The sequence below is a fragment of the Heptranchias perlo genome, chromosome 4, assembly GCF_035084215.1.
Source record: "Heptranchias perlo isolate sHepPer1 chromosome 4, sHepPer1.hap1, whole genome shotgun sequence".
Classification (NCBI taxonomy): domain Eukaryota; kingdom Metazoa; phylum Chordata; class Chondrichthyes; order Hexanchiformes; family Hexanchidae; genus Heptranchias; species Heptranchias perlo.
The window spans coordinates 8,799,922-8,817,758 of NC_090328.1; the positions used below are offsets into that span (position 1 = coordinate 8,799,922).

The following is a 17,837-nucleotide window of genomic DNA, read 5'->3' on the forward strand; positions in this document are numbered from 1 at the left end:
GTTCAAATTACAGTAAACATGATCCAGGAAGCAGACGAAAATTTAACCAGTGTTTTTACCGTCTCGTCAAAAGGTGGTGTGAGACGGCAGTTACAAAGCTTTACACAGCGAATGGCTCGTTCTGTCATGAAGCAATTGTATTACTAATTGATGTTCGTGGGATGTTGCTGTGCAGATATTGGCTCCCAACTTTGCCTACGTAATATTAGTGATAACACGTCAGAAGTAATTGATTGGGATGCTATATGAATGCAAGTTTTTTTCTTTCAGTCGATACCAAAATGTCTAGATCCATCCTTCATATTTCAGGTATCACACACAAAAATTTCTGTATCGCCCCTTATAAAAAGATATAAAAAGAATAGAAAGCCACACTGACCTCATTGACCTGAGTCTCTACTATGAACATTAGTTTCCCAAGATTCAGATATGAAGTTCTCAACACGGTTTGATGATATCTATGATATGTTGCAGCTTGATAATACTGAACAAAGGGTATTCATTTTATGCCTCTGTAGAATGTGCACTTTTCTGGATAAAAGCCAGCACATTAGTACTTAAATCCTGTTGTTTGTAGTTACCATAATATGCCATTTTTTTCTCACCCCCTCTAAAGATTCAACGAATGAAAGGGGAAAGATTTCTCAGACGAAGCCTGCTTGCTTTGGGCAGAATTCAGGCACACAGACACAGACGAGCATAAACAGCACTGCCTTGGCCAGGAGCACTAACCACTCCCAAGTGGGACTTCCTGTAAACACGATTATTGACACTGATGGAGTGAAATCAGAAGACGGTGCAAGAACTGAAGAGTCGGATGGGAACCTGAGTTTTGAAGGATATATTTCTGAATTGAAATGTTGCCAGGGGCGGATGCGCACGGGTGTGTATCGGATGTCAGAACTGCCATCACTGATCTCAGTAAAGAGTGAGAGGAGCAAGGCATTGGAGGCACAACATAAGGCGACTTTTGTCTGAATCTAGGTCATACATTTTTCTTTAAAAAGGTCACTAAATGTTTGCTTCAAGTACTATCTGGAAAATTGGGAATAAAACAGGAATTATTTGTTAACAACTGGATAATTAGTATTCGCATTTTAGCTACCCCCACCCCCAACCCTTCCCAGCACTAGTTTAGAAACATTGAACAAAAATCACCCACTCTGTCCTTTCCTTGGGTAAAATCTAAGACTTTTAAGAAGTAAGAGCAATTGATGTTGGATTAAAACAAAAATAATTGTATTGATTCTAAAATTTATGTATTTATTTGTAATAGGTAGAACTAGACAAGTGAAATATTGACATGTTTTCCAAGATTTTTGATGCAGTAAAAATATTACTTTGGGATAACTTTGACTAAAAGTGAAGTAAGTTGCATGTTAATGTAGAATGAATGTGGCTTGTGTAAATCGAAGTTTTTGTTGATGCTTTTCCTTGAGCTTGTTCTAACAACTGATGAGGGATGAGAAAACAAGGTTAATTAAAATACTGAAAACAAGTATCTGATCTTCATTAGGGATATAAAGGAGGAGTACCTCCTACTGAATTGTCCTATAATCCAAAACGTAGAAATATATGTTCTTTTACTGGTGTGTCTCAGATGTCCCTCATTATGGTGTTTTACATTTTAGGGCTTAAGGATAGAGACAACCTGGTCACAGATCTTTTCTATAGAGCTCCTCTTTATGTAATTTCATGACGTTTCATTCCAGTGGCATTAACAGTAAGTACAGTGGCTTATGGACAGTAGTCCTCATTCATGATGTTATTGGAGTAGAGTTCCATATATATATATGCTGCTCAACATAAGAAAAGCCAAGGATGAGAAAAAGCCAGTTGACCCACCAAAACCTGTTCCAGCTTAGCTTCCCGCAGTTTTGAATGCCTTTAACATCTGCATTTCTACTTCTGTTCAGAATTTATTTTTCATCAATTTATGATTTCTTGTTCTATTATCCTGCCTCATTTGAAAGAACGGTTCAGGACTTGGCTAGGCCACGTGTTATTTTATATACTTCAGCAGTTCCTCCATTAACAACCCCTTTTTTCTCTTTGTCGTTGAGATGGATGCCAGGAATTGCCCAATCTGCCACCGATACTTCGGTGGAGAATTGGCAGAAACCAGTTATTTAACCGGCTTATCCGGGGCTGCCGTTGAAATTAAGGCGGTCGATGGAGGAAATCACCGGTGGCAGCATTTTAAACGCATTGCTGTTTGAGGGTTGATTCATCTGATTGCTGTTCATGGGACCTTGTTGTGTACAAATTAACTCCTACGTTTGCCCACAAAACAACAATGACTACACTTCCAAAAGTAATTCATTGGCTGTGAAGTTCTTTGGGATGTCTTGAGGATGTGACAGAAGCTATGTAAATTTAGGTACTTTCTTTTGTCTGTCATGCACCTGTCAGATGCCAGAGATGCAAAAGAATGTTTTAAAGGAGAAAAAAAGTTGGGCATTTCATCCTAGTTCTTCTGATCTGCAGTCTGAAATTTACAAGCAGTTGCTGACCTCTAATTGACCTAAAAAAATTACAAGCAGCTGAAATTACCCACAGATTCCCACAGGGAATACTTGTGGAGTGGTCTCAAAGGGATAGGCCAGGTCAGTAGCTAGGCCACGGTCCAGATCTTAGATTACTTGCGAGAAATGGCACAGAAAGAGTAGGTTAAGAACACGGTGACAATGGACAACTCAAAGAACCTCAACTAGAGTACAGATGTCTGCCTTTATAACATTATGGGCCAATTCAGCAGAATATACTGCCCCTTTAACTGTGTTTTGCTTAATAGAGTCACTATAAACATTGAGACCAGTAGCTATCTCTTAAATAACCCAAAGAGTTACATCAAAAATTCAGTTCAAATAAAGAGAATATAAAATCCACTCTGCATTTTATACATTGTTTAGTTAGTTTCTTAATAGTCAAGGATCTTATTGCAGTGCAATACAAAGAATTGTGTGAAATATTTTGTCATCTGTATACGATCTCTCTTTTTAATAAATCCTAGAAGATATTTTTATGTGGGAAAAAAACTGTTCTTTTGTAAAAAGTGCAGAAAACCTACTTGGATTCCAAATGCTATTTGTCAGTCATGTGATTATGTGGTTAATTCATAGAAAGCCCACTGTAAAAGTAAGTGTTTGACTGTAATGAAGGTTTATTGTGACTATGTAAATCAAATTCTGTTTTTAATTACATGGGATTCCAGGATTTTTAAACTGGTGTTTTGGGGATCACATTTCGTGAATCCATCCATTTATATTCAGGGCCACTGGTTTATGGTAACCGAATAAATCAAATTCCGTTTTCATTGATGCGATTCCTGGATGTTTACCGGGATTTTACGGATCACATCCTGCGATCTGGCCATATCTCTGTGAAAACCAATGGCCTTAGCTATAACTGTGGACAAGCGTTAACGAGTGATTTAATGCTGCAGAATAATGACATCTGGTACTGTGAAACCACCAGATATCTGGTATTGTATAACTGGAAACTTGGAGTGCCTTTAGTGTTACCCATTGTGGTGATGGAGAATGGGAAGACAGCACTTCATCGCTGCAATTGTCTCAATTTGGTGTTGCCCAGATGTGCACCTGCTAAAAAATAATCTACCGGATTTAAACCAGCATTGCAAATAATTCTGAATCCTGTTGGCTTCAAGCATAAACTTCGACTTTTGCGTCATTGTTTTGGAGGTGGTGGTGGTGGTGGTGTGTGTGTGGGGGGGTGGGATGCAGGTCGGCTGGCTTGTTACTGAGAGGTGAACCTGTGCTATTGCCTAATGTCTTGGACTAATAATGGTGTGATATTTCCTCCCCTGCTCCACTCAGAGAGAGCCTTTATTATTTTCTAACTCACAGCACAATGTTTCCTGGGAACACTCGCACAGGTAAGGAAGGTTAGAATATAATGAAGCAGAGTAATTTATGTCTTCTTGTAAGTTTTATTACATAGAAACGCCATAGTATCTCATTAAGGAATGTCCCTCGTTGCAGTTTCTTTCCTTCTTGAGTACTGTGAAGTTATCAACTCACAAAACGTTGCTGATGCCTTGGAAGCTCTAGGTTAGGGAGGGGGAAATTTCTTTGAGTATGGAAGGTTAAGGGGTGATCTAGTTGAGGTGTTTAAGATGATTGAAGGATTTGATAGAGGGAAACTATTTCCTCTAGTGGGGGAGTCCAGAACAATAGGGCATAACCTTAAAATTAGAATCTGGAACTCTCTCCCCACAAAGCTATTGAGGCTGGGGGTCAATTTAAAATTTCAAAAACTGAGATTGATAAATTTTTGTTAGGTAAGGGTATTAAGGGATATGGAGCAACGGTGGGTAAATTGAGTTAAGATACAGATAAGCAATCATGTAATTGAATGTCGGAACAGGCTTGAGGGGCTGAATGGCCTACTCCTGTTCCTATGTAAAATTGGCCAGGGTTTCTGCTCCTGACTACTGGATAGTGACTTGCTGGAACTGAGCATGTTTGTGGATCAGCTTCTGCTGTGATGCCACCACAGTCAAAAACCTGCTTGAAGTGAAACTGTACTCTAACATGAGTCGGTGCTTTATGAGGGGAGGGACGGGTGGGGGGTGGGGTGGGTGGAAGAAAAATGAGAAAGGGTGATTGTTTCAGAGACTATCACTCTTGAGCCTGTTCCACCATTCAGGTAGATCGTGGCTGATCCTGTACCTCAACTCCATTTGTTTCATATCCCTTGATACCCTTACCCAACAAAAATGTATCGACCTCAGTATTGAATTGACCCCCAGCATCCACAGCTTTCAGGGTATTGGTTTAGAGGTTTATCTGAGCTGAGTGGGAAGAGTCCCTGCCCCCATTGGCAGGTCTACCTCTGCAGGTTCCGTTCATAAGTCAGAGTGGCTGGTAATAATCAACAATAGCCTGGAGGACTATGGACCTGCCTGACTCAACTATTGGATTATGGAGCCTGGCACAGGGTTGACTTAGTTCCAATGCACCATTGCCAGTGTACCATCTAGGAGGCAGTTCATAAATAAGCTTGCAATTGTGTCACACATAACGCACAATGGAAATCGCTCTTCCTTCCCCCCCCCCCCCCAAACGAGATTTCAGTAAGTGATGGAATGATAGGTATGGGGGAAATTATTGTATTACACTTTAGCTTCATTGGCACCATTCAAGCAGAAACGTGACATGAGTGTTTTATTCTGGTACTGTACAAGAGGAATTTGGGCAGCTGATTTTCGTACTGACACATCATATGGATGCTCTAGATATTTATTAAAATCTGGCTACTGCAAAATTGTGCCACTAAACCCTGCAATGCTTCACCAGCTTCACTCAGATTTGAAGCAGTATTAAAGCACGGTACATTAAATTGTAAAATAAAACAAGTTATTTACATCCAGTAGCACCTTTATAAGGTGAATTGTTCGGTGAGCGGCGGGAGAGAGCGAGACCAGAGCGGGGATATAAACAGCGCGGAGAGAGCGAGAGTCCAGTCGGTGAGCGGCGGGAGAGAGCGAGACCAGAGCGGGGATATACACAGCGCGGAGAGAGCGAGAGTCCAGTCGGTGAGCGGCGGGAGAGAGCGAGACCAGAGCGGGGATATAAACAGCGCGGAGAGAGCGAGAGTCCAGTCGGTGAGCGGCGGGAGAGAGCGAGACCAGAGCGGGGATATAAACAGCGCGGAGAGAGCGAGACCAGAGCTTACTCTGAGAGCGAGACTCTGAGACCAGCGGCAGTTCGGGGTGACGTCACCAGTCAGAAAGTGACGCGGCACAGGGGAGGCAGCTGATTGGTGAGTCGGTTCAGGTGAGTATTTCTACCATTTTACTGTAAGTAAAGTAATAAGAAAGGGAAGATCTGCAGGTTTTATAGCAGGTAGTGTTTTTTTTTAGTGAACCTAGGTCCCTAGTATAGTTAACATTTTCTAATTTCAACGTAATTTAAAAGGGGTAACTAAGCTAAGGCAAGTCATGGCAGCAGACCTCGCACCCGTGATATGCTCCTCCTGCAAGATGTGGGAAGTCATGGACACTACCAGTGTCCCTGCCGACCATGTGTGCGGGAAGTGTGTCCACCTGCAGCTACTGACCGATCGTATCTCGGAGCTGGAGCTGCGGGTGGACTCACTGTGGAGCATCCGCGATGCAGAGAAACTCGTGGATAGCACGTTTAGCGAGTTGGTCACACCGCAGGTAAAGGGTATACAGGCAGGAAGTGAATGGGTGACCACCAGGAAGAGTAAGAGATGCAGGCAGGTAGTGCAGGGGTCCCCTGTGGCCATCCCCCTCTCAAACAGATATGCCACTTTGGATGCTGTTGGGGGGGATGACTTATCAGGGGAAGGCAGCAGCAGCCAACTTCCTGGCACCACGGGTAGCTCTGCTGCACAGGCTGGGAGGAAAAAGAGTGGCAGAGCTATAGTGATAGGGGACTCAATTGTAAGGGGAATAGACAGGCGTTTCTGCGGCCGCAACCGAGACTCCAGGATGGTGTGTTGCCTCCCTGGTGCAAGGATCAAGGATGTCTCGGAGCGGCTACAGAACATTTTGGAGGGGGAGGGCGAACAGCCAGCTGTCGTGGTGCACATAGGCACCAACGATATAGGTAAAAAAGGGGATGAGGTCCTAAAAGCAGAATATAGGGAGTTAGGAGGTAAATTAAAAAATAGGACCTCAAAGGTAGTAATCTCAGGATTGCTGCCAGTGCCACGTGCTAGTCAGAGTAGAAATAGGAGGATATTTCAAATGAATACGTGGCTAGAGGAATGGTGCAAGGGGGAGGGATTCAAATTCCTGGGACACTGGAAATGGTTCTGGGGGAGGTGGGACCAGTACAAACCGGACGGTCTGCACCTGGGCAGGGCCGGGACCGCTGTCCTAGGAGGAGTGTTTGCTAGTGCTGTTGGGGAGGGTTTAAACTAAAGTGGCAGGGGGTTGGGAACCTGAGCAGGGAGAGAGAGGAAAGCGTAACAGGAAGGGACAGAAGGTATGGAGTAATAGGTAAAGTGTTAAAAAAGGAAAAAGCAGGAACTAAGCGTCACAAAACAGATTTGAAAGTTCTTTATCTGAATGCACGTAGCATTCGTAATAAAATGGACGAGTTAACGGCACAAATAACTACGTATGGGTATGATCTTGTGGCCATTACAGAAACATGGCTGCAGGGTGACAACGACTGGGAATTAAATATGCCAGGGTATTTAACAATCAGGAAGGACAGGCAGGAAGGAAGGGGAGGTGGGGTGGCTATGTTAATAAAGGAAGGAATCACTGTAATACAGAGAAATGATATTGGGACAAAGCATCAAGATAATGAAACAGTTTGGGTGGAGATAAGGAATAATAAGGGAAAAAAAACATTAGTGGGCGTAGTATATAGGCCTCCTAATAGTTGCAACTCTGCTGGAAGAAGTATTAATCAGGAGATAGTCGGGGCATGTAATAAGGGAACAGCCATAATTATGGGGGATTTTAATTATCATATTAACTGGACAAATCAAATTGGGCAGAGCAGCCTTGAGGACGAGTTCATTGAGTGCATCAGGGATGGATTTCTTGAGCAGTATGTAACTGATCCTACAAGGGGGCAGGCAACCTTGGACCTGGTCCTGTGTAATGAGTCAGGATTAATTAATAATGTCCTAGTTAAGGATCCCCTTGGAACGAGCGACCACAACATGGTTGAATTCCATATCCAATTAGAGGGTGAGAAGGTTGATTCTCAAACAAGCGTACTGAGCTTGAATAAAGGAGACTATGATGGTATGAGAGCGGAATTGATTAAAGTGGACTGGGAAAATAGATTAAAGGGTAAGACGGTACATGAGCAGTGGTGTTCATTTAGGGAGTTATTTTACAACTTTCAAAATAAATATATTCCACTGAGGAAAAAAGGGTGTAAAAGAAATGACAGCCATCCGTGGCTAAGTAAAGAAATCAAGGATAGTATCCGACTAAAAACAAGGACATATAAGGTAGCCAAACTTAGTGGGAGGATAGAAGATTGGGAATTCTTCAAAAGACAGCAAAAAGTAACTAAAGGATTGATTAAGAAAGGGAAGTTAGATTATGAAAAGAAATTAGCAAAAAATATAAAAACAGATAGCAAGAGTTTCTATAGTTATATAAAAAGAAAAAGGGTGGCTAAGGCAAACATAGGTCCCTTAGAGGATGAGACCGGGAAATTAATGGTGGGAAACATGGAGATGGCAAAAATGCTGAACAAATATTTTGTTTCAGTCTTTACAGTAGAGGACACTAAGAATATCCCAACATTGGACAAACAGGGGACTCTCGGGGGGGAGGAGCTAAATACGATTAAAATCACTCAGGAGATGGTACTCAGTAAAATAATGGGACTCAAGGCGGATAAATCCCCTGGACCTGATGGCTTCCATCCTAGGGTCTTGAGGGAAGTGGCAGTAGGGATTGTGGATGCTTTGGTGATAGTTTTCCAAAATTCCCTGGACTCAGGAGAGGTCCCGGCAGATTGGAAAACTGCTAATGTAACACCGTTATTTAAAAAGGGTAGTAGGCAGAAGGCTGGAAATTATAGGCCAGTTAGCTTAACATCTGTGGTGGGTAAAATTTTGGAGTCTATTATTAAGGAGACAGTAACGAAACATTTAGATAAGCATAATTTAATAGGACAAAGTCAGCATGGCTTTATGAAGGGGAAGTCATGTCTGACAAATTTGCTTGAGTTCTTCGAGGATATAACGTATAGGGTGGATAAAGGGGAACCAGTGGACATAGTGTATTTAGACTTCCAGAAGGCATTCGACAAGGTGCCACATAAAAGATTATTACTTAAGATAAAAAATCACGGGATTGGGGGTAATATTCTGGCATGGGTGGAGGATTGGTTATCGAACAGGAAGCAGAGAGTTGGGATAAATGGTTCATTTTCGGACTGGCAACCAGTAACCAGTGGTGTTCCACAGGGGTCGGTGCTGGGTCCCCAACTCTTTACAATCTATATTAACGATTTGGAGGAGGGGACCGAGTGCAACATATCAAAATTTGCAGATGATACAAAGATGGGAGGGAAAGTAGAGAGTGAGGAGGACATAAAAAACCTACAAGGGGATATAGACAGGCTGGGTGAGTGGGCGGAGATTTGGCAGATGCAATATAATATTGGAAAATGTGAAGTTATGCACTTTGGCAGGAAAAATCAGAGAGCAAGTTATTTTCTTAATGGCGAGAGACTGGAAAGTACTGCAGTACAAAGGCATCAGGGGGTCCTAGTGCAAGAAAATCAAAAAGTTGGTATGCAGGTGCAGCAGGTGATCAAGAAAGCCAACGGAATGTTGGCTTTTATTGCTAGGGGGATAGAATATAAAAACAAGGAGGTATTGCTGCAGTTATATAAGGTATTGGTGAGACCGCACCTGGAATACTGCATACAGTTTTGGTCTCCATACTTAAGAAAAGACATACTTGCTCTCGAGGCAGTACAAAGAAGGTTCACTCGGTTAATCCCGGGGATGAGGGGGCGGACATATGAGGAGAGGTTGAGTAGATTGGGACTCTACTCATTGGAGTTCAGAAGAATGAGAGGCGATCTTATTGAAACATATAAGATTGTGAAGGGTCTTGATCGGGTGGATGCAGTAAGGATGTTCCCAAAGATGGGTGAAACTAGAACTAGGGGGCATAATCTTAGAATAAGGGGCAGCTCTTTCAAAACTGAGATGAGGAGAAACTTCTTCACTCAGAGGGTGGTAGGTCTGTGGAATTTGCTGCCCCAGGAAGCTGTGGAAGCTACATCATTAGATAAATTTAAAACAGAAATAGACAGTTTCCTAGAAGTAAAGGGAATTAGGGGTTATGGGGAGCGGGCAGGAAATTGGACATGAAGCTGAGTTCGGATCGGTCAATGCCCTGTGGGTGGCGGAGAGGGCCCAGGGGCTATGTGGCCGGGTCCTGCTCCGACTTCTTGTGTTCTTTAGATTTGTGGTTGGGATCAGATCAGCCATGATCTTATTGAATGGCGGAGCAGGCTCGAGGGGCCGATTGGCCTACTCCTGCTCCAATTTCTTATGTTCTTATGTTCTTATGTTCTAAAAAGATCTGAGATTTATGTAGTCTTTCTTGTTGGTTCGCTCCTATGGGATTGCATTTCTTGTTCCCAGTTTCACCTTCTTGTTGTATTCCCATAATTATTTTAATATATTAAAATGTAATCTTGCTGAACTGGGCTCTTCCCCCTTTGTTTCTGTTAGGAACCAAATATATTTAGCGTCATGTTGCAGCAAAAACTTGAAGTTGTGCAGAAAGAAAGGTTTTTGGGATTGATTTTTTTTTTCAATTCTCCTTTCACCAATCATTTTCTCTTGCCTTTCCTCCTTGAGACATTATAGTTCCATGGCTGCCAGTCAACCTCAGTTACCAAGGTGGTCATCCCTCATGTGGTTGGTGGTGAGTATCCCTTCTGTTTTCTTTCTTAGGACAGTGGGCTAAGTTATAACTTATAGCATAAAACTAATTTTTTTTAAAGAAAAAACTAAACTTAATTTAATAAATTAAACAAGGCCAGTACTTGGTTCAACCTAAAAATAATTTGATTGGCATTGTAGTAATCAATTAAATAAACAAAATAGTTATGACAGGGCAGGAGATGTGTTGCAGCTGCAATATGTGGGAGCTACTGGACAGTTTTGTCCAGGCCGACGACATCTGTGATCAGTGTCTGCAGCTCGAGGAACTTCGGCTCCGAGTTGAGGAGCTGGAGTCCGAGCTGCAGACATTGCGAGGCATCAGGGAGGGAGAAAGTTACCTGGACACTTTGATCCAGGAGGCAGTCATGCCCCTTAGACTAAATACTGTAGAATTGGCACATGGTCAGGGACAGGAGGATGTGACTGCGAGTGAGGCAGATACAGGGATCCAGGAGGTAGCACTGCAGGAGCCTCAGCCTCTGCACTTGTCCAATAGATACGAGGTTCTTGCAGCCTTTGTGGACGAGTGCAGGGACTGCAGGGAGCTTGAGCAAACTGGCCACGGCACTGTGGTTCAGGGGGCCATTCAATTGGGGGGAGTAAAAAGGAATGTGGTTGTAGTAGGCGACAGTATAGTTAGAGAGATAGATACTGTTCTCTGCAGCCAAGAGCGAGAGTCCCGAAGGCTGTGTTGCCTACCCGGTGCCAGGGTTAAGAACATCTCCTCAGGGCTGAAGAGAAACTTGGAGTGGGAGGGGGAGGATCCAGTTGTCGTGGTCCACGTAGGTACCAATGACATAGGTAGGACAAAGAAAGAGGTTCTGCTGAGGGAGTTTGAGCAGCTAGGGACTAAATTAAAAAGCAGAACCAAAAAGGTGATAATCTCCAGATTATTACCTGAGCCACGAGCAAATTGGCACAGGGTAAATCAGATCAGAGAGATGAATGCGTGGATCAAAGATTGGTGTGGGAGAAGTGGGTTTCGATTTATGGGGCACTGGCACCAGAACTGGGGAAAAAGGGAGCTGTTCTGTTGGGACGGGCTTCACCTGAACCATGCTGGGACCAGTGTTCTGGCAAACCGAATAACTAGGGCGGTAGAGAAGGCTTTAAACTAAATAGAGGGGGGGAGGGCTCAGGTGGGGCGAAGTTTAGATTGATAAAGAGAAAAGACAAGGAAGTGGTACAGGAAAGTGATGGGGGTAATGATAAACAGAGTGTGTCAGGAAGGGACAGAACGTACAAACGTAAGAGTGCACTAGCAAATGGGGCCGGGGTAGGAAAGAATGGTAAAAAGACAAAATGAAAGGTTCTCTATCTGAATGCGCGCAGCATTCGTAATAAGATAGATGAATTACGGCACAAATAGAAGCAAATGGGTATGATCTCGTGGCCATTACAGAGACGTGGTTGCAAGGTGACCAAGGTTGGGAGCTAAATATTCAGGGTTATTTAACATTTCAGAAGGATAGGAAAAAAGGTAAAGGTGGTGGGGTAGCTCTGTTAATAAAGGATGAAATTGGTATAATAGTGAGAAATGATCTTGGCTCAGAAGACCAAGATGTCGAATCAATTTGGGTGGAGGTAAGAAATAGCAAAGGAAAGAAATCACTGGTGGGAGTAGTATATAGGCCCCCTAAGAGTAGCTACAATGTAGGGCAAAATTTAAATCAGGAAATAAGGGGGGCTTGTAAACAAGGTAATGCAATAATCATGGGCGATTTTAATTTTCACATGGATTGGACAAATCAAATTGGCAAAAATAGTCCTGAGGAGGAGTTCAGAGTGTATTAGGGACTGTTTCTTAGATCAATACGTCGGGGAACCAACCAGGGAGCAGGCCATTTTGGATCTGGTAATGGGTAACGAAACAGGATTAATTAATGATCTCAAAGTGAAGGATCCCTTGGGAAGCAGTGATTATAACATGATAGAATTTCACGTCCAGTTTGAGAGCGAGGATCTTGGGTCTGAAACTACTTTATTAAATTTAAATAAGGGCAATTATAAAGGAATGAGGGCGGAATTGGCTAAAGTTGGCTGGGTAAACAGATTAGATGGTATGATGGTGGATAAGCAGTGGCAAACATTTAAAAATATATCTTATGACGCGCAACAAAAATATATCCCTGTGAGGAGGAAAGACTCCACAAAAAGGCTGAACCAACCATGGCTAACTAAGGAAGTCAAGGATGGCATCAGGTTAAAAGAAAAAGCATATAACATGGCAAAGATTACTGGTAAGCCCGAAGATTGGCAAAACTTTAAAAACCAGCAAAGGATGACTAAAAGAATAATACAGAGGGAGAAAATAAATTATGAGAGTAAACTAGCAAGAAATATAAAAATTGACAGTATATAAAAAGGAAGAGGGTAGCTAAAGTAAACATTGGTCCCTTAGAGGATGAGACTGGGGAAATAATAATGGAAAACAAGGAAATGGCAGAGGAATTGAACAGATATTTTGTATCTCTCTTCACAGTAGAAGACACTAATAATATACCAATAATAGTAGAAAATCAAGGGGCAAAGGGGAGGGAGGAACCAAAAACAATCACTATCACTAGAGAAAAAGTACTTGGTAAACTAATGAGTCTAAAGGCTGACAAGTCCCCTGGACCTGATGGCTTGCATCCAAGGGTCTTAAAGGAAGTGGCTACAGGGATAGTGGATGCAATGGTTGTAATCTTCCGGAATTCACTAGATTCTGGAAAGGTCCCAGCGGATTGGAAAACCGCAAACGTAACACCCCTATTCAAGAAGGGAGTGAGATAGAAAGCAGGTAACTATAGATCAGTTAGCCTAACACCTGTCATGGGAAAATGCTAGAATCCATTATTAAGGAAGTAGTAGCAGGACATATGGAGACTCATAATACAATCAAGGAGAGTCAACATGGTTTTATGAAGGGGAAATCGTGTCATACAAATTTATTAGAGTTCTTTGAGGAAGTAACGGGCAGGGTGGATAAAGGGGAACCAATGGATGCAGTATATTTGGATTTCCAAAAGACATTCAATAAGGTGCCACATAAAAGATTACTGCACAAGATAAGAGCTCATGGTGCTGGGGGTAATATACTGGCATGGAGAGAGGATTGGCTAACGAACAGAAAACAAAGAGTCGGGATAAAAGGGTCATTTTCAAAATGGCAATCTGTAACTAGTGGGGTGCCGCAGGGCTCAGTGCTGGGTCCTCAACTATTTACAATATATATCAATGACTTGGATGAAGGAACAGAGTGTCTTATGGCCAAATTTGCTGATGATACAAAGATAGGTGGAAAAGCAAGTTGCGATGAGGACACAAAGTTTCTGCAAAGGGATAATGACAGGTGAAGTGAATGGGCAAAAATTTGGCAGATGGAATATAATGTGGGAAAATGTGAAGTTGTCTCCTTTGGGAGGAAAAATAAAAAAGCAAAATATTATTTGAATGGAGAAATACTACAAAATGCTGCAGTACAGAGGGATCTGGGTGTCCTCGTACATGAAACACAAAAAGTCAACATACAGGTGCAGCAGGTAATCCGGAAGGCAAACGGAATATTGGCCTTTATTTCTAGGGGGATGGAGTATAAAAGCAGGGAAGTCATGCTCCAACTGTACAGGGTGCTGGTGAGACCACACCTGGAGTACTGCGTACAGTTCTGGTGCCCTTATTTAAGGAAGGACATACTTGCATTGGATGCAGTTCAGAGAAGGTTCACTCGGTTGATTCCAGATATGGAAGGGTTGTCTTATGAGGAAAGATTGAACAGGTTGGGTCTATACTCATTGGAGTTTAGAAGAATGAGAGGAGACCTTATTGAAACAATCAAGATTCTGAGGGGACTTGATAGGATAGATACTGAAAGAATGTTACCCCTCATGGGGGAATCTAAAACTTGGGGGCATTGTCTCAGAATATGGGATCGACGGTTTAAGACGGAAATGAGGAGGAATTTCTTCTCCCAGAGGGTCGTGAATCTTTGGAATTCTTTACCCCAGAAAGCCGTGGAGGCTGAGTCATTGAATATATTCAAGATGTGGAGATGCCGGTGATGGACTGGGGTTGACAATTGTAAACAATTTTACAACACCAAGTTATAGTCCAACAAATTTATTTTAAATTCCACAAGCTTTCGGAGGCTTCCTCCTTCCTCAGGTGATGATACAAAGATAGGTGGAAAAGCAAGTTGCGATGAGGACACAAAGTGTCTGCAAAGGGATAATGACAGGTTAAGTGAATGGGCAAAAATTTGGCAGATGGAATATAATGTGGGAAAATGTGAAGTTGTCTACTTTGGGAGGAAAGATAAAAAAGCAAAATATTATTTGAATGGAGAAATACTACAAAATGCTGCGGTACAGAGGGATCTGGGTGTCCTCGTACATGAAACTCTTTCCACACCGTTCACCTGAGGAAGGAGGAAGCCTCCGAAAGCTTGTGGAATTTAGAATATATTCAAGGCTGAGTTAGACAAATTGTTGATCAGCAAAGGAGTCAAAGGATATGGGGAAAAGGCGGGGAAGTGGAGTTGAGGTAAAAATCAAATCAGCCATGATCTCATTAAATGGCGGAGCAGGCTTGAGGGGCCGAATGGTCTACTCCTGCTCCTATCTCTTATGGTCTTATGGAACCGACTCAAAGGCTGTTTTCTGACTCCCAGGCACATGCAAAGACTCAGGAGGAACATGGATACATACCCATCACAATGCTGACATTACAAAAGAACGCACTTGCTAAACCGCTCAAAATCGGTTGTTATGGACTGAATGATGCAAAAAAAAAAAAAAATATAGGGAGCCTTGGAGAGGGTGCAGAGGAGATTTACGAGAATGCTACCAGGGATGAGGGATTTCAGTTGTGTGGGGAGACTGGAGCAGCTGGGATTATTCTTAAAGCAGAGGGGAGATTTAATAGAGGTCATCAAAATTATGAGGGGTTTTGATAGGGTGAGTAGAGAGAAACTATTTCCACTGGCAGGAGGATCAGTAACCAGAGGACACAGATTTAAAGTAATTAACAAAAGAACCAGAGGGGAAATGAGAATTTTTTTATGCAGCAAGTTGTTACGATCTGGAATGCTAAAAGGTGGTGGAAGCAGATTCAATAGCAACTTTCAAAAAGGAATTGGATAAATACTTGAAAAGGAAAAATTTGCAGGACGATGGGAAAAGAACAGGGGGGAGTGCAACTAATTGGCTCGCTCTTTCAAAGAGCCAGCACAGGCACAATGGGCTAAATGGCCTCCTTCTATGCTGTATGATTCTATGATGCAGTTCCAGCAGAGTAGCAATCCGGAGTGGGAATCCTGGCCGATTTGCCCCCCCCTAACCTAAGGGCGCTGGGGCCCATTGTCGTTTGATTCTCATACTCTTGTTTTTTTAAAAAGGATCAGTGCATTGTTCCAGAGAAACAGGCAACAGGATGTGCACATTGCGTTAATTGGGTTGCTTCTTCCTATCTTGTCTGACCCTGCTATCTGTGTTTTCATTGGCATCCTACTATATGGTACAAGGTCATATGCTAATTCATGTTGCAGATTTCCGCTAGTTAGATCAAACTGTGGAAAGTTTTCACCTTTTTACTGCCACTGACTGAGGGAGCTGGACTCCAGCTGACGTAACATTAGCAACTGGATACCATCAATCAGGCTTGAGTTCTTGTAAAACACACGCTTGCTCTCACCCGATCACCGCTTGTTGATTTGCCTTATTTTTCCCTCCTACTGTTCGGAATCTTGGTGCTGTCTCGTGCTTCCCCTTTCAATTCAATCTCTCATTGATAATTTTTTTAAGTTTACGCAGTGCTTTAGATATAACAGTACAGTTTGTCAGACAAGGAATCCTGAGCAACTGGACAAATCTGTTAATGGGTAAAATGACTGATGATCAGTGGGAAATGTTTAAAGAAACATTTAACGTGATACAGAATCGATTTATACCCCTGAGGGGCAAGAACTCTACTTGCCAAAAAAAAACAGCCATGGACAACTGAAGAGGTAAGGGACAGTATAAGACATAAGGAAAGGACATACAAAAAGGCAAAAAATGGCACAGATCCTGGCGAATGGGAAAGATACAAAGATCAACAAAGGGTGACAAAACAGATAGTAAGAGCTACAAAAAGAGAGTATGAAAAGAAACTTGCAAGGGATATCAAAACCAATACGAAGAACTTTTATAGTTATATTAAGAAAAAGAGGGTGGTCAGGAGCAGTGTTGGCCCCTTAAAAACTGAAAGTGGGAATATTGTCATTGACAATGGGGAAATGGCGGACATGTTGAATAATTAATTTGCGTTAATCCCAAGAAAACTAATATTGAATCAGGGACAGGGACTCAATAAAATTAACAGAAGTAAAACAGCAGTAATGAAGAAAATAATAGCACAAAGGAGTCACTAATCCCCAGAACATAGGAACATAGGAACAGGAGTAGGCCATTCAACCCCTCGTGCCTGCTCCGCCATTTGATAAGATCATGGCTGATCTGTGATCTAGCTCCATATACCTGCCTTTGGCCCATATCCCTTAATACCTTTGGTTGCCAAAAAGCTATCTATCTCAGTTTTAAATTTAGCAATTCAGCTAGTATCAATTGCCGTTTGCGGAAGAGAGTTCCAAACTTCTACCACCTTTTGTGTGTAGAAATGTTTTCTAATCTCGCTCCTGAAAGGTCTGGCTCTAATTTTTGGACTGTGCCCCCTAGTCCGAGAATCCCCAACCAGCGGAAATAGTTTCTCTCTATCCACCCTATCTGTTCCCCTTAATATCTTATAAACTTTGATCAGATCACCCCTTAACCTTCTAAACTCTAGAGAATACAACCCCAATTTGTGTAATCTCTCCTCGTAACTTAACCCTTGAAGTCCGGGTATCATTCTAGTAAACCTACGCTGCACTCCCTCCAAGGCCAATATATCCTTCCGAAGGTGCGGTGCCCAGAACTGCTCACAGTACTCCAGGTGCGGTCTAACCAGGGTTTTGTATAGCTGCAGCATAACTTCTGCCCCCTTGTACTCTCGTCCTCTAGTTATAAAGACCAGCATTCCATTAGCCTTATTGATTATTTTCTGCACCTGTTCATGACACTTTAATGATCTATGTACCTGTAACCCTAAGTCCCTTTGGACATCCACTGTTTTTAACTTTTTACCATTTAGAAAGTACCCTGTTCTATCCTTTTTTGATCCACAGTGGATGACCTCACAGGACCAGATGGTTTCCATCCCAGGGTTTGAAAGGAAGTAGGTGAGCACATTGCAGATGCCCTAACTGTAATCTTTCAAAGTTCTCTAGATTCAGGAACTGGCCCTCTAGATTGGAAAATTGCACATGTCACTCCGCTTTTTAAGAAAGGAGAGAGAGGGAAACCAGGGAGTTATAGACCAGTTAGCCTAACATCTGTTGTGGG

The 17,837-nt window shown here is 42.5% G+C and overlaps 1 protein-coding gene across 3 annotated transcripts in view; it reads left to right on the plus strand.

Moving 5' to 3' along the window:
* rgs12b (regulator of G protein signaling 12b) overlaps window positions 1-2,987 on the plus strand; it is a 248,487-nt gene extending 245,500 nt beyond the window's left edge. For all 3 annotated transcript variants that reach the window (XM_067982441.1, XM_067982440.1, XM_067982442.1), the window contains exon 18: window positions 617-2,987. In XM_067982441.1, the coding sequence (XP_067838542.1) occupies window positions 617-978 (362 nt within the window). In that variant the 3' untranslated portion in view covers window positions 979-2,987. The remainder of the gene's footprint in view (window positions 1-616) is intronic.
* The last annotated feature ends 14,850 nt before the right edge of the window (window positions 2,988-17,837 follow it).